Source organism: Telmatherina bonti, assembly GCF_933228915.1.
Source record: "Telmatherina bonti genome assembly, chromosome: 13".
In the NCBI taxonomy this organism is placed as follows: Eukaryota; Metazoa; Chordata; class Actinopteri; order Atheriniformes; family Telmatherinidae; genus Telmatherina; species Telmatherina bonti.
In genome coordinates, this window is record NC_136611.1 from 27,996,020 (window position 1) to 28,013,956 (window position 17,937).

The 17,937-nt window shown below is 40.8% G+C and overlaps 1 protein-coding gene across 1 annotated transcript; it reads left to right on the forward strand.

The window, feature by feature from the left end:
- The first annotated feature begins 13,941 nt into the window (after positions 1-13,941).
- znf703 (zinc finger protein 703) lies at positions 13,942-17,316 on the forward strand. The gene is made up of 2 exons (XM_079251105.1): positions 13,942-14,509; positions 15,105-17,316. Exons 1-2 carry the CDS (start codon positions 14,243-14,245, stop codon positions 16,611-16,613), a joined length of 1,776 nt encoding a protein of 591 aa, XP_079107231.1. The 5' UTR covers positions 13,942-14,242; the 3' UTR covers positions 16,614-17,316.
- Positions 17,317-17,937: the final 621 nt, after the last annotated feature.

Sequence of the window (17,937 nt, forward strand, 5' to 3'; positions counted from 1 at the left end):
AAGAAGTTCAATAATAATTTAATAATTTACAAAAAGATTTGTTTTTGTGAACTCAGTAAAGAATTTAAATGTACTTTCAGTATTTAAATGTACACATTTGACATGAATTACAGCAGTGGTTCTCAAATGTTTTCTGCAGGATTCCATTTTCATTTGCATCAATGATGTCTTAACTAGAAGTTTTACTCAGCCTGGCAACTCTGGTCCCCCCAGAAGGGTCGCCCCCAGCTTTGGAATCACTGAATTATACTATTCATTTTATTTATGCTACATGACTTGCATGTGTAGTACATCAGCAAGCTTTGCTTATTCACTTTCGCAGTTTTTACAGTGTATATTATTCTTAAAAAAGTGGTCTTTAGGAGAAGAGAAGAGAAAAAGAAGACTGACTTTAGAGAGATGAGTTCAAAGAACGAGAAGATGATGCCAGTTTTAGTGTAAAAAAAAGGTAATTTTCAGTATATTGATTATATTTCGTCATTTACAGTTTAAAAGCATTTAGTTAGTCTATTTTAAACTTTGGCTATTTAAAAAATATATAGGTTAATTAATCAAAAACACAAAACCACATTTATTGTCAGTGTTTTTGTCCACTCCATCAGCTGTTTTGTAGTAGTTAGATGAATATTTTGTTTATATTCATAAAAAAATATTTGCTCTTTTTTTTTGTTTGGGCTGTTTGGGTAAGAAAGGAACTTCTAATTTACAACTACCAGTATATCTGTCTTTGTTATTCTATGAAATTATTTTTAACAAATTAAACAAAATTTAGAAATGGATGTTTAGGTTGTTGTTGGGTCAGAAAAATGAAAAAAAATAAATAAATAAATAGATACTTCTAAGTGTGTCTGGTGGAGTTGACACAAATCAAGTGGAAAAAAGAAAATGGTATTTAAAAATTTTTTTGCACTGGTTTGTAGACGCTGGACCTTAATATCTGTATTTATATCATGTGTAATCTGTTTTCTTATTATGTGTAATTTTTTGTATTAGTGTTTGATTTCCCCTTGCTGATATTGTAGAAAATAAGAGATGAATTTCCTTGTGTGCGTGCACGTACTTAGCAGTAAAACTTTATTTTGACCAGTACCAGCTGTTGCACTGCCAAAGGGAGAAATTTAAGTATCTGAAAATAAAATTTCAGTCAAGTGTGTCTGAGTGTGTAGTAAGTGGTGCTTGGTGGGCTGAGCTCTCAAGCTATTTACTATATGCCTCATATAGCAAAGAAATACTTTGAGGATTACTAAATAATCATGATTTGAAAAGAGGCAGGTGTGGAAGAGAGGGATGGAGTTGATGGACAGGGTCACCCAAACATGTTAAATATAAATGGAAAAGTGTAAAATCCACTGAAGACATGTCTCACATCTTCAAGTCATCATAAATATCTCAGGCTATTCAGTCACTGTCTGAACCAAATAAAATGTTGTAGTGTTTTTGTTTTATTAGACATGTGTAAGGACATTTTTCAGGTCTTTCAAAACATTTGGACCTTTTCCTTCACGCTGTTGCGCTTCGACTGTGAATTTGTTCTCTCAAGGCTGATAAGCACGTCTTTTTGTCACGGAGGCCAACATTGATTTTCCATGTTGATCTTCATAAACAGCTTTTTATTGCAATTGTCAACTCATCCACTCCCACATATGTTGAAAATTAATTCATTATCTTTGAGAGGAAGTTATGCTAATCACCAACTGGAAAGCAAATGTGAAACAAGGCCATATGATTGGAAACCCCGTGACTGTGCCTCAGTTCCCCACCAGCCACCTTATAGAGATTTTGTCGTTTGTTCATAAGAAAAACAATCCCGAGTGACGTTGGACCATTTTGCGTCTGACTAAAAATACTGCGGCTGATGCGTCAGTGTGCTGACAACAAAGGACACCTTGTGTTTCTCTTAGAGATGCCAAGAGCTTTGGCAAAACAGCAGAATTTGAGGCCCTGAGAGTAAGAATGCAGCAGAGTCGGAGTCTTTTGAGATGTGAGGGGATATGTGTCTTTGCTAATGGGTACTTCAGAAGATCAACTCTGCTCTGACTTAAGGGTCTTAAACTTGACTCATCCTGTTGAAGGGCAGATTTTCATAAACAAATAAACAGATCCAACAAAGTCACTTACTCAAAACAGGCAACATGCTTTGGGAAGTTTTGCTTCAGTTGAGCAAAGGAGAGGTTAAAAATGGCTTGAAACTATTTCCAGGGATGAGGGGTTTCTGTGAGTGATAGGGGAAAATAGAGGCTTGTGTTTCTAATTAATTTTTGTGCAATAAGTTGTGATGAAACTGCAGCAGCCTGCCATCCAGGTGTGTGCATGTACACACACTCTCATATTTACAGCTGTATTAAAGAGTGAGGTAATCTAAAACAAACTCTCATCATGGATGTTGTAAGAGTGCTGGAACAACAATAACCCCAGTACAGTACTTGAATAGAGTTTTGAGGTGCTCATTCTTTACTTGAGTCTTTTCTATTGATATTGTTTTACTTTTGTCCTGTAAAAGGGAAATGTACCACGTTTTACCTCATTTATGTGACAACTTTATCAGGAACTGCATTTATATATATATTAAGAAAGAATTCAGAGCTTTCCCACTGGAGAACAAGAAACACTGACAACTGAAAACATAAACAACAAAAGCAAATGTAAAAAGATTGGGAGTCCAAGCATCTCATGCTTAGATTAGATAGTTCATACAATGTAAAATTTTCATCCAATCTAAAGGCAAATTTCAAAATGTTCACAAAATGACAATTAAACGGCATTTTTAATGCAATTCTTCATTCATTTATTTATTCATTCATTCATTTGTTCATATAGTCAGTCAGCCATTTTCTACGCTGCTAAGTCCAATTCAATGTCACTGGGAAGCTGGAGCCAATCCCAGCAATTAGTAGGCGGGAAGCAGGGTACACCTTGGACAGGTCAACAGTCCATCCATCCAGCCAGCCAGCCATCAAAATTTAGCAAACCCATGTGAAACTGTGTCCTTTGCAATTGGGTTGAGTTGTTCATCATCATAAATCCGACTTGTTTAAGTTTCAATGACGAAAACAGAAACAAAAATCTGAAACAAGTCATAAACAAACTTTCGAAGTGTTTCAAGCCTGTCAACTCTCACAGATTTTATGTTAGCAGTTTATACAAACCCTCGTCAGTGGATAGCTCAGTTTGTTCCAAGTTGTGTGAACACTCACTTGAACTTGGGGGCAGAAGATAGAAGTAAATGTTGGTCTGCATAAAAACCGTGAGTTTTGGTTCAGTTGCAGATGAGCTCTGTGGTTCCTTGCAGTGTGAAAGCAAATGAACCACTCGGTGAACACAACAGTGGAAGTGATGTAGAGATCCGAGTGCTTTTTTTTTTCTTCAGCCAAGAGGAAAGGCCCCTACAATAGATTAATTTGGTGTTTGCCCATTCTTTGGTTTTAATTCCTGACTAAACGGTGAACCAGATGTTTCTTCTTCCTCTTGCTTTCTATTTTGGTTCTCTTTATCAGTATGACAAAGGGGCCTTGTCACAAGCACGGCCAATCGATGCCACACAAATACCGACATTATGAATGGGTCGTTTACTTACCAGGTGTTTCTATGTCTGCTGGTAGTTTGTGCAAACCGAGGCAACGTTCGAGCCGCATTTAAAACGGAGTTGTGTGTCGCAATGCAACAGTGACGTCACCGTCACGTAATGCACTGAAACACTGCATCTCTGCAAATTATCATGTTTATTTTGTCCTATGTAATGGTGATTATTATGATGTTGGGGTTGTTTAAATTGATGTCCATTAAGGGATGTTTCTGTATCTGTATTTGTTGTGTGGAATAAATGGAGCTTCATAAAAATCCTTATTATCTGTAATAATTGGGAAACTTCCTGTTAGGCGAGGAGTTTCATGTTTAAAAAGTGCTCATTTCTGAGCTGACAGTGTAGAGAGTAGGTTGGATTGTGTTTTGCAAAACTGGCATTTGGAAAACCTTTGGTGAGAAATCTGTGTAAATATTGTACATAATGGGCTGAATCACTGTATATATTGCTGCACTGTGGAGGACTTGTAAATAAACCCCCTCAACGAAGCCACGACGGCGCAATTATTTATCGAGAACAGGACAGAACCCCGTCACAGTCAGTATTCATTTTGGAGAATATCGCCCCTAATGGGCAGTTGTTGTCATTGTGTGACAATGTTTGTTTGATCTGCTTGAGTAAACTAGAGAGTAAAGAGAAACCATTCTTTCATTCATTCATTCATTTACCAAACTGCTTAGTCCAATTAAGAGTTGCGGGGAAGTTTGAGTATATCCCAGTGATCATTGGGCGAGAGGCAGGGTACATCCTGAACGGGTCATTAGTCCATCACAGGAAGAGAAACCAAGCCCAACCAAATGAAGGGGTCGCATTTCTAACCATTTTTCCTCCAATAAGGAGCCTCACAGACATGGTGTAAAGAAACTGTTTCATTCAACTCACTTTTTCCTGACTGTTTTCCTGAGTCCAGCCTGTAAACCTAAACCACTAATCTTTTTTATTCGCTTTTCTGATTTTTATTTCAAAAGGAAAAAAAATAATTGCTCAAAGGCACACAGACCCAAAATCATAACTTTCCCTCCACTAATTGAATAATGTATTTAATCCACTTTGCCTCTGGACACATCTGCTTCATGCCCACTGCAAATGGGATCCCAATAGTCTAAACGTTCTATAAATTTTGTCTTCACCTAAAATTTCACTCAATTTGTAGATGTTTATGTAGAATTACATTATGTAATGCTCATGGAAGCAAAACTGTAAATCAGCTGTCAGAGCAGGGTGGTGTTTATATGATTTATTTTTCTCTTGTCTGTCATTTTCCTCTTCAATGCATGACAAGGAATCTTTCAGGAGAAGAATTTCTCCCTCCAGACCTACTAAAATGAACTACCTTGGCCAGGCTGCGGATTTGCTTTTAACGGCAATTCACACAAACACTGTAAATCTACAGCTGAGAGAACCCCTGAAAAGAATCTCCATAAGTCCAGTCAGCAGCCTGTTTATTTCTTCTCTGCCTCATTAAAGTGTTCACACTACATACATACCATGTGTGTGAATCATATTTAGTTTTTCACTTAAAACCATGCTTAGCAGGGTTAAAAAACTATGAAACCCTCTTCTGGTTTGTCCTTATTAGTTACTGACATATAACACCTCAACAAAATGCTGTGAAAATTACAACCTTTTTCTGCTGAACCAAAACATGTTAGGTGTGTTTGTAAGCTTTTAAGATGATTCACTAAAGTTGAACAAGTGACTTAAAAACAAAATGCGAAGTGACAGCTATAATGGACACCCACGTTAAGGCTGTTTTCTAGTTTATGAATGGGGGACAATGGTATGTGTGCAGAAAAAGCTACTTCAGCACATCCAGCATAGCCATTCCTTTTGAAATAAATCCATTTATTGGAACATTTCATACACATACATTGTTAATACCAAGTCCACATAAAGATAAACAGGAAAGGAAATGATACAGCTTTTAATAGAACAATTATATAATTTCAATATGACAGAATATGTCCCTCCGTTCTCCCTGTTTAAGAAGAAAGCTGGGGGTGTGCTTCAACTACAGGGACTAACGCTCCTCAGCCTCCGTAAGGTCTAGTCAGGGGTCCTGGTGAGGAGGGTCCTTCGGATAGCCAAACCTCACATTATGGGGGAACGGTGTGGTTTTCATGCCGGTCATGGAACAGTGGAGCAGTTCTGGACCCTCTTCAGGGTCCTGGAGGGAGCGTGGGAGTTTACCCAACCAGTCTACAAGTACTTTGTGGACTTGGAGAAGGGATTTGGCCGTGTTCCACGAAGATTCCTGTGGGAGGTGCTCAGGGAGTATGCAGTGCTGGACTCCCTCGTACGAGCTGTCTGGTCCCTGTGCAACCATTGTCAGAGCTTGGTTCGCATTGGTGGTTTTAAATTGGATGCATTTCCAGTAAGGATTGTACCCCACCAAGGCTGCCCTTTGTCACTGATTCATTTCATAACTTTCATGGTCAGAATGTTTGCATTTAGGCAATCTGGTTTGGTGGCATCAGGATTGGGTCTTTGCTTTTTACAGATACTACAGATTTTGTTGGCTCCATTGGACTAAGATCTCCAGCTCTGGGAGCAATTCACAACCGAGTGTGAAGTTGCTGGGATGTGGATCAGCACCTCCAAACCTGAGACCATGACTGGAAAGGGTTTCCTCTCCAGGTCGGGAATGAGTTTCCTGTCCAAGTGGAGGAGATCAAGTATCTTGGGGTCCTGTTCACGAGTGATGGGAGGATGGAGCAAAGTAGTGTTCATTGCTCACTTCACCCCAACCAGAGGCTAGAAACAGAACTTCATAGATACGGTTAAAAAGGGAATTGTTCTTTAAATTCACTCACTTCTGTGTGAACAGCCTGTTGTAAGGTGTTCCTTCTTCTATTGTATCCAATGTTCACTTAAACACCACCATCAAAAACAGCTGTTCACAAACCCATTAAATAACCCCAAGGACAGTTTTAAACTTCTTCTTATCAGTTTCTTAGTTTATTAATCCATCATTTATTAATCAGCACGGATTGTGTGGAAAGCTTGGACAGAGTGAAGTGTAAACAGAGCGGTCGGCTGTTCTCAAAACAACTTGCCACAGTTTTTTTTTTTTTTTTTTTTTGACATTATGACCACCCACAGAGTAGACAAATACATCACTTTTTTTTCTTTTTTATTAAAATGTTTTATGGATAATCAAGGCAGAACCATTTCACATATTGGAAACTAAAAATCCACCTATTTTAATAGAAACCAGTTATATTTTGGGCTCCATGTGTTCAGTTCGCTGGCAGCTGGAGGTACTCAGCACTCACTGACTCTGACGTCGAGCTTTGAAATAGCAATCAATGCCTTTATACTGCAGGAAGGGCTCGTAAAAGTGTCGTTGGGAGGAATATATGATGTCGTATTTCACCCTCCCCTCCCTATTTTTAAACACTGAGTTACGGCTGCAGAAATGTGTAACCATTAAAGGTGATATGATGTATTTTCTGCCTTGTTCAGAAACCCATTCATCACCATGGACCAAAAAGAAAACTGCACTTACTCCTTCACCCTTTCTCCTTCCTCTCCTATTTTCCCTCACGTCAAACCCCCACACTCCCAAACCCTGTTGTTGTACACTGTCCTGAGTAATTTACGATACACCGGTAGTACAACACTCTGGCAGGAACTGCAAGAGCAGCTTGCTTTCTCCTGGCAGCTGAATAGCTTTTTACAAAAGACCAAATGCTGCCAAGTCATCTGCTGTTGCGTAGAGAGGACAAAGCTGGACAGAGACTTGATCAACCCCAAGAAGGAAGAGGAGGAATGAAGAAGTGAGTTCCACAGTGGTGGCTGGAGAGATGCCGACAGTACTGCTCTTTCTCAGGGTTAGCACACTGAAGCAGACGAGTAAAGAAAGATCATAGCCGTTTAAAGTTTATTAATTATACAGGTTGGTATTTACATTTGTATGAAGCGTTTTACCCTAGCTTTGTAACGATGGTGATGTCAAATCTTCTGGGGATTTTTCTATCTGGAACTTTGATGGTGAATAGTTTTTTCTTTTGTTTGTTTCTTTTTTGTTAAAATATTTATCCAAATAATAATACAGAACCTATACAAAAATGAGATATTATTCCTACAAATTTCTGAAACTTGATTTTACATTCTGAAAAAGGAATTTGGGAAAATAAATCTAAATAAATGGCATTTGATAAAGATTTTCTAGAACCATCAATTTATTTTTAATTATCCGAAAGCATTTCAATCTAAAAAAAGTTCTGAAGATAACGATGGACTGATTAATATCATTTTACTTCTTTCTTTCTTTCTTTCTTTTTAAACATGTGTTATCCATCTTATACAGGCTTATGCATGGCTTTGTCCTTTTCCAACCACCCGATCCACATTTAACTTCAGTTTTTAATACCTGCCACACCTTATGTACTCTTTACTTCATTTGAATTAGAAATATTTTGAGTTGAAAGATATATTTGTTGTTGCTGTAATTTGTGGACTCTGCATCTTGCTCTGGTACGAGTGCAGCATTTGCTTTTTGACTGCAGCCCATAATCTGCATTGCTTTCCATTCAACTTCCTACTTGGTCCTTTGTAACCAGCACACTATCAAGTGTAGCTGAAATAAATCAAAAGAAGCTGTAATAATTACTACCACGAACAGAGTTGTTTCTGCTGCTTTGTTTTCTATAGTCACTAAAAAGCAGTGTGTGTGTGCCGCTGTTTGTCTGCCGACAGAGGATTAATCTCCCCAGCTGAGGCAGTAGCTAAGGTCAGCAAGGGAAATATTTCATAAGTGTCAACTTGGCCCATAGCCCTCAAAGCACAGTTCAAAATGAGAACGCACGACTGCATAACAAATGGCTGTATATGACTTTACGCTGCTCACATGGAGCGCTTTGTAGGAGGGAGGAAGGGGTGATATATCGCAGTGTTTCACTTTCATGTATTCATCTGCGTTTTTGAATTACTGCCAGAGACTAGCATGGTGCTTTGTCACCACACAGACGCAGCTGAGAAAAATAATTTGGCCTCACCAGGTTTGTGTCTGGAATGCTTTTTTTCCCATATGTCTCTTCTGAGACTCCTTTTATCTTTAAAAAAATACCCAAAAAAAGTATCTCTTACTTTTGCTGGACCAGACATGAAGTTAATGTCTGCTAAATAATGCAGAATAGTTTTAGTAACCATGTTTAATGATTTTTTTCCCATTTAACTTAAAATCTTGCATCTGAATTGGTTTTGTCCAATTTCCTGTGTTTAATACAGTTTGGTACGGGTTCTTCTGCTCCTGCTGTGACTAAGGGTTGGCATGTACATGCAGAGATATTATTTGCATGGGAGGGCCTTTTCAATAACTGCTTGTTTGATGTGGAATTCCTGAGAGAAGCTGATTTATGTTGACATTGACAAACTTAATAGAGCAATGCCACCCCTAGTAAAATGAAAGCCGTGGCTAATTACATGACTGCTTTACTGTGGCTTGTGACGATTGACATTTACTGCCGCGCCTCGCCCGTCTCACCTCTCATGTCGTCTTCACTTTTGTTTAGCAGGAGCCTTGAGGTCCACGAGGTCACACAACCCAACAAGATGTTCTGCTTTACACAGTGGTGAAGTTGTGTTGAGATTTTAAATTCTCTAACTCCCTCCTTTTTTTTTCCTCACCAGAAAATCCGATGTGTTTTTGTTTTTTTTTGTCATATATAGAAGATAATTCAGAAAAAGCGGTGAGACACTCAGCTGTAAAACGGTCGTATGATGAAGACAGAGGTAGAGACTCTGACTACAGAGGAAGCAATGCGGACTTGAACAAGCTTGAGGAATGTTTGGGGAGATTTTCTTTGCCTGGTCTGTTGTTGTTCCTTTTACCAGATGTGTCACAGGTCCGGCTTGTGAATACCTTGATTGTGCTGCTGTCAAAATAAACCCCCTCCATCATATGACCCATATGAAAGTTTTTTTTCTTCTTTTTTTTAAAGTCTTTTGATGTCATGTAAAATTTCACACAACATAACTAGATGATCTGATTTGATGCAGACACTGTCTGGCAGTGCAGACCCTTTCTCCCATCCACCTTCTCTTCTCCCTCCTCTCACCGTGCTCTTGATAACTTCTCTGTATGGAGGACAATAGCAGCTTTGTTTTCCGAGAGTGCAGTGAGGACTTGAGGTTGCATTGGTGTGGGCGGTATGCAGCCTACGTGCCTGTCTGCGAATGAATTTCAGGTGTAGCAAGTACGACAAGGCGGAACCCTGTGAGGTCGGAAATAAAAGTGCCGATCTGCGAACATGGAGGGGAAGCCTATTATCCTGGTGTGATTATAATGCAGACAGATAGACGACAGGTAGGCAGAGTGGATAAGAGCGTTAGCTTGTGAGACGTGATGAACTGACAAGAGAGACAATCTCCCTCCTAAACTGGCGAGATAAGACTGTCAGCCACAGCTCTGCCTCTGACACACAGATTCACCATGCAGGCAGTCAGATAGATGGTGCTCTGTAAGAACTTCAAAAACACACACTTTAAGATGTTATCATGTTCACTGGCCTGTCTGTTTATGTTTGTGTTCAAAGGCTACATTTTCACAATTGAGTGCATGCACACTCAGCTGTGAAAGGATTAGTACGTGTACGTCAAAGATAGGGGAAAGGCAACCACAGAAAGACAAATGAGGAAGCGTGAATACATTAAGAACACTGTGTAGATATTGTTTGTGGACCTTTCAGCTCAAGGAAATCCTTGTTTCAACATTCTGTCCTGCCTGGAATGTTGCCTGTGAGGCTCTTTTTAAGTGTTCGGGTCTAAATGCCATGTCTGCTACACCCCATGAAACTGTCTTAATCCACTTTTTTTCTCCTTTTTTTTTTATTACTGCTGGAGAAAACACTAGAGGTAAAGCAGAACCCCAGCCCCGGGCCTCTATTCCCATTCCACACACCCCATAAGTCAGTCACAGATAATTAAATAGGAGTTATTTACACTCTTTTTCCGTCATTTGCCTCTCTGCCGCTTTTATCATTTCTCTCTCTTTCTCTTTGTACAGTGCTCCATGCAGCCAGACCTTGTCAAAGTCTGGCTGACACCAGCAAAGGCCTGTTGAAATATAATAACTTGGGAGAAAAAAATGGGGGGAAAAAAAAGAAACAAGACTCTTATGAGCTCACATCAGTGTCAGCCCCTCATTAAACAATCAGACAGAGCATCTACACAATACTAATCCCCCCGTGCGCCACAAAACGCCTCGGCACTTCCAAACATGGAGTAAAGACAAACGAGCACATGAGGATTTACTCGAGCCAAGTTTGAAGAATTCAGCTGCCTAATGTCAGCATTATATATTTACTCTGGAGTCAGGCTAACAGCAGCTTTTCAACACGGGAATGAATTAGACCCCGCCACAGAACTATGGCGTCCATTACAGGCCTCTGCGGCTCTATAAATCACAGGGGCATGTGGGGTCTGCTCCTCCTCAGCTCCTATCAGCCCCATCCTGGAGGTTTTATATGGCCGTTCCAGCGATACTTACGGCTTTGATATGACCATGGAAAGGCATGGAAATGCCTCCAGGACTGAGGGGACTTGGGCATGCTGAGAAACCTCTTAAAATGAAAAGCTGTCCTTTTAAAATATCCACAACAGGAAACAGCCATCAGTCATCGACACGCCAAAACAGCTGTTACCAGCCTACATCAAGGGGACACATGAAAGGAGCTGCTCCCTGTTGTTTGAGCCCTCCCTTGTTACATTCTCTCGCTGCCTTTGTCTGGCTTTTCCCAGTGCCCTCCTCTTTGGTCTCCTTCTAAACGCCCCCCCACCCATCCTCATGCAGCCCCACCTACACCGCAGCGGCTTGACACGCACTGCCTTTAACAAGTGGATGACGCAATGGTAAGCATAAGCACTATCTAAAGTATCACAACTTAATCAGCAGTGTTGATTCTCAAAAAAAAAAAGAAAAAAAAAAAAGTTGAAATCCCCTAAAGCTACCAGCCTCACCTTTAAATCTCACAGCAAGGAAGCTGTTGTTATGCGTCACCTGTTTATGTGTCTCAGCCCAAGGTGGAGACAGACAGTTTTAAATAAACAGAGGGATTCAGAAGAAGACTGTACGATGCTTTTAACTGGTGGCGTGCACGTTGCAGTTCACATACTAAGCCCTGTAGGTCATTGAAGCATGAGTGGTGATGTGTGGGTGATGAGTGATGGCTGAGCCTAATGATGACAGGTGAAACAGTGATGTTGCTGAGTGAGGCTGGAGTGACTTTATCCTCCTCATGCCGCTTTTCCACTCAGCTGCAGATAAATGGCAACGGCCATTATAATCAAGAAGTGGGCTAATGCTGTGCAGTCTGATAAGGCCAGCCTGTTCTGTGAAATGCCAAACAATTTAACATGTTCAACATCAGAAGAGAGGCTTGCTTATAATTTTCTTTTGTCAGTAACCAGGGATCCATGTAACTGCTTCAAACACACATTAATACTGTAATATCCTGGATTAAAGATTGGGTACCTTAAGGCCAAGCTGTAGAATCACTGGATGAGGCATTCAACCATAATAAGTAAATTTCCCATAAAGCATATTTTCTTCCCAATGGAAAATTGATGTAGCCTTCTGCTCAGTACTGTGACATTAATAAAGATACTCTACTATGTTAGTTTTAGATTCTTTACACTTTATGTACAGTAAAGAAAAAAAACTTGAAAACTTAAAAAAAAAAATTTGTTTAATTTTTTGTTAGCAAGCACCCATTCATAAAGTCTTTTTGAGCAAAAGTTCATCAGACATTTTGAAGGTCATATATACATATATATATATATATATATATATATATATATATATATATATATATATATATATATATATATATATATATATATATATATATATATATATATATATATATGTATGTGTGTGTGTGTGTGTGTCTGTGTGTGTGTGTGTGTGTGTGTGTGTGTGTCTGTGTGTGTGTGTGTGTGTGTGTGTGTGTGTGTGTGTGTCTGTGTGTGTGTGTGTATGTATGTATGTATGTATATATATACATATACATGCACACACGTATAAATATAACTTCTAGCTTGTATACATGTGTCTGTGTATATATGCATATTCCCTGTATTCTTTACAATATAGAAAGACATAAAGGTGCGCTCCAGACTGAACATTAAAGACTGGACAGATTAGTATGGATGCATCTATAATATCTACTTGTGAAACTACATTTTTGTGGAAAGTGTGACTAAAAATGCATAATGAGATATGCACCATCACAGAAAACATCACACTTAAAGCTAGGGTAGGTAATCTTGCTCAGAGACCTTTTATTTTTTATTGTGGGTGAAGTGGTTCCTCATCCTGATAGTAGTCTGTATATTTTGTAGTCATGAACAATGAGAAATTTACCCCTCAGTTTACTGTAAATTTGTAAAAACTCTGACCAATCAAAATGTTCGGACCGAATTGAAGTTGTTCATTTCTTATATTTCTAGGCTTCTTCATGGTTGAGAAAATGCAGGAAGGATTTCTCTGACCAGGCTCGGTTTATTTGCCTCCTCCTGCTAAACAGCCGAGAAAGAGAAAATCGTTGGTCATTTCCAACAATTCCTATAAATTTAATTAAAATCCGTCCATAACTTTTTGAGTTATCTTGAACACAAACAGATAAATGCCGTTAAAAACATAACCTCCTTGGCGGAGGTAAGAAAAAGCCTTGGATCATACAAGGAGCAAAACCAGAGGAGGAGGAGCCAAGACAGGGTGACACTTTCACATCTTGCTAGCTCCCAAACATTATACCCCAGCTTTAAATGACATGAGTTATAAAATAAGGTAAATTGCATTAAGCCTGGTAGTGATTCCAGTTTTGTTGCTATAATGCAATAAAGCTATAAACATACCAGAAATGTTTTAAGACAGTAGGTTATCATTTTCATTTCCATTAAACTTTTTGCAAGAATAGGGTGAGTAGCCTCCAATTCAAATCAAACTGTGCTTTGTTAATTTATTTCTTTATTATTTGAATTTGAGAAATTGTGTTCACACAGTCAATTAAATTTAATATGGCCACTTTTCTCTGATTGCTTTCAGATCTATTGTGCCATATTTTATTGCTACTTTTGGTTCAGTTTGCACTTGGAAGCCACTGACACAGATTTCCATCCACATTACAGCTGAGGGTGAGGTCAGGCGACAAGCCACGCCCCTTTCCTCGTCCCTGCCCTGCTTTGTGAATGCGGGTACTTGTGATTGGATGGCGGCTGCTCGCTTTGAAATCCCTCCCCTCACATCTTTAGCGTGTAGAAGTCAGAGACTGCGAGCCTGCTGCAGTGGGAGAGTAACACGCACACCGGAGGACTGTCGCAGACACTATCCTCTGCGGGGTTATTCCGCAACTTGTCTCGGTTTCTCATGAGAAGTAACTACTTTGTAGTTTTGCGTTTTTTCAGGACCCCAAATATTAAAGGAATATTTAGGATAATTAGCTGGCTTTCTTTCCTCTGAGGATGACGATTTGGCTTTTTTTTCGTCTGTAGACACAGCTTGGGTCCGACACGGAAGACGGACTTTGCGCACTGGCATTTGGGATTACCACACCGTAGTTGGTTGATTTTGTTGATTTATGAAATCTACAGGTAAATGAAATATAATCCTGCGTCCACTCGTTGTATGCCTTCGGCCCTTTCCGCGCCCAGATACAGATGAGAGATCTCCCCGGTGGACCTGAACCGCTTTTACGCACCCAGTCCCCGGAGCGCAGCGCTGCCGATTTCATCAGTGATCCACTGCGGAGAGGAGCAGCACGACCATCCACTTTCACAGCCACTTCTTGTCCTTCTCCCTCTGATCCTTCACGCCAGGCTAAAAGGCTTCCCATTCGGATCGTAAAGATGTTGACTGCGCACAGTGGCCACTTGCTGCACCCGGAGTATCTCCAACCGCTCACGTCCGCGCCTGTTAGCATTGAAGTAAGTAAAAAAAAGGGCATATCTGTTTCTCTAAGTTGTGTTGGTGTCATTTGGATGTGCGTTTTCTTCTATGCCCTTCATGTAAAGCCTGTGAATTTCAGTGAATGTTGCACTAAAACACCATTAGTGATGTTTTTACGCACAGCCAGTCTTTGACCGTTTGTAAATTCATACAGAAGATATTAAGTAGTCAAAATCTTATTAATCGCTTGATTGCGCAAAACAAACATATTAATACGCAATCTTTTAAAAAAACAAAAAAAAACAAAAAAAAAAAAAAACCCACAAAAACAAACAAATAAAAACTTCATTTTGATTGTTAAAGTAGTTTTTTTTTTCCTACTAAAACAAAATTTTTCGGTCTCTCCCTTTATTAAAATAAATTAAGGACTAGAGGCTGATTTTGCTTTAATGCTGTTTTTGTACTCTATGTATGGCCAATAATTATATCTCTGGCACACTATTTGAGTGTTTTTGCGTGATTTAATTTTGAGTTAATTTTTGTAGTTAGGTGATTGAGTATGTCTTGATGATTAAACTGAACTCACTTTAAAGGCAACAAAAATGTACCATTTTATCCTCCTTCTCCTCACAGTTGGATGCCAAGAAGAGTCCCTTGGCTCTGCTGGCCCAGACCTGTTCTCAAATTGGCAAGCCTGACCCCCCCTCCTCCTCCAAGTTGGCCTCCCTCTCCTCTGGTAGTCTGGGAGACAAGGAGTCCTCCAACCGGTCATCCAAGCCTGGAGAGCAGCACCAGTCCCTGGATGACAAGTCCAGCTTCAAGCCTTACTCCAAGTTATCAGGCGACTGTCGTAAGGATGTTCTAGTGACAAAGGGGCCTCAAGAAAAAGCAGCTTTTAGGGTGCCAAATGGAAGTTCCAGTGGGGGCAGTGCTTCAGGTCCATCCTACCCACCCCACTCCCGGTCACCCAGCTCCAACTCCCCCCCACTGCACACTCAGAGCCAGACCCATAGACAAAGTCATTCTCCTTCCACGCAACCCCCATCACACTCCCAGGCCCCACACATGGACAGAAAAACTGGGAGTCCAGAGCAGACCATCTCGGACAGTAGCAGTAACGGTGCTGGTAAAAAAGACTCAGATGCAGCAAAGTCAGGGATGGATGGGGCTCAGTTAGCTAACTCCAGCCAAGTCCGAGCCACTGCTAACTCCAGCAATGCTAGCTCTGCTAGCAGCCCGCGGCCAGAGAGCAAGAGTGAAACGCAGACCTCTTCGCAGTCTGGCCTGAGCTCTGGACACATTGCACCGGTTTCACCTTTCAAACCAGGACATTCTGTTTTCCCTCTGCCTCCAGCTACCATGGGCTACCATGGCTCCATTGTGGGGGCGTATGCTGGATATCCCTCACAGTTTGTTCCCAGTTTGGATCCTACCAAATCTAGTTTGGGTTTAGGACTTCCAGGAAAGCATCCCAGCTCCAGCCCTCTCACCGGAGCCTCTCCTCCATCTCTGATGCAAGGTTTGTGTCGGGACCCTTACTGTCTGAGTTATCCCAATACATCCCACCTAGGAGGCAGTAACTGCTCCACGTGTGTCCATGACCCTTCAAGCCTTAAGTCTGGTTTCCCTCTGGTTTATCCTTCACATCCCCTCCACTCCCTACACTCAAGCTCCTTGTCCTCCAGCACAACTCCCTCCCTTTCCCATCCCCTTTACACATATGGTTTTATGATCCCCAATGAGCCGCTGCCCCATGCCTGCAACTGGGTGTCTGTCAGCGGTCCCTGTGACAAGCGCTTTGCCACATCAGAGGAGCTGCTGGCCCACTTGCGTACACACACTGCCTTACCCGGGATGGTGGACAGTAAGCTGTTGTCAGCCTACCCTTCATCAGTTTCATCAACAGCCTCATGCCATCTCCACTTGCCCCCACCGAGCAGCCCAGGTGCCCTGCCCAGCTCATTCTCCCTGCGTGGTTCCCCTGGCTTGGGCCTGGCCCGCTACCACCCCTACAGCAAATCTCACTTGACTGGAGCCCCAGGACTTCCCATGCCATCTCTGCCCTCCTCCTCAGCCTATTACTCACCCTACGCCCTCTACAATCAGAGACTGGGCTCAGCCTCCGCCCTGGGATACCAATGATATCCCAAATGTCACAGAGGCCCACAAACTGCAGGCATCAGCTGGACTCTCTAGAGCTGCCCTGAAGATGGATTGTTGAGACTGAGGTCATCACCAGTACAGGGTGTTATGCCTGCTGGCCTGCCTGCCAGGAATAACACCTGTTAGCCTCAGGATTGTGACTGGTGCTCCGAAGGCAAAAGCCTGTGATGGATTGTGTGCTGCAGCGAACCAACAGACTTTAGTGATTAAAGACGGCAGGAAGCAGAGCTTAAAAATTATTAAATTGTGGAATTATGACAACAGCCTTGAGTTTGTTTTCTGTTGTGTCATTGTTTTCCCCCCATTATCTGTCTGAGAAATAACTGTATTTATTTTTTACTCAAGCGCTTGGTATTTTACTCTGGAGGTAAATTTTCGCTGTTCAAGTAAATAATTATAGAACCATTATGCCTATCATACACTAAAAATAATTTTAAAAAAAAAGTTTGCACCATGACATAGGTGGATTCTGAGGCTTTATTTTGGGGCGTTTTTTTTTTGTTTTTTTTTTTTTTTTATTATTATCATTTTTTTTTCTATCATGTTTCATCTCAGTTTTCTTTTTGGTTCTTCATTCTCAGCTGTATACAGAGACTCTGCATGTCCTAGAGAAATATCTTGAATAATGCTGTTATTTTTATTTGTAAATATGCAAAGAAGTAATATTTTTTCAGGCCTACATGGGGTCAGCAGGTTGAGGTCACTGATGCAAATGTTGCAGAGATAACAAAAAAAAGAGCAAATAAAAACAATGATGGCTGTGCTATCATACAGACAAAAAAATGGTCCTATTTTGTTTAATAAATGATACATGATTGCATTTTAACTTGGTTTTTCCTCATTTAATACCACGTTTAGTTCTATGAAGTGGCTTTTTGCACAGCTCACAGAAAAATCTTTGTAGACTGCAGCACTGCACTTATCTAAGACTATCTATCATTATGGCTCCTAAAGCTGAGCTGTTTGCAGCTATATCTAATATTTCATGGCTCATTTCAGTTGACAGGGCAGTCCCACAGAGGCCAGCCTGGGTCACATAAACCCTGTTAGCTATTCTCCAAAGACTATCGTACCTCCTCCACCTCCTTCTATCACTCACACTGCTTTTGTTGTTGCAAGTGCAGCTTTTAACTGCTGATTCTTGTTTGTAAGGACTGAAAGTGGCATCCTCAGCAAAGTGGCTGGCTGTGTGGAGAGGCTGCTGGGTCACTGGGACTGCCACAATGACCTGAGGGAGGTGTCGACCCGGGATCTCCTCACAGTCTGACGGATTAGCCAACAACACAAAGGCCATAGCTGACAA

Coding starts and splice junctions, on each gene's coding strand:
- znf703 (XM_079251105.1), top strand. CDS start 14,243: ATGAGAGATCTCCCCGGTGGACCTGAACCGCTTTTACGCACCCAGTCC. Junction 14,510..15,104: donor CCGCGCCTGTTAGCATTGAA/GTAAGTAAAAAA, acceptor TTCTCCTCACAG/TTGGATGCCAAGAAGAGTCC.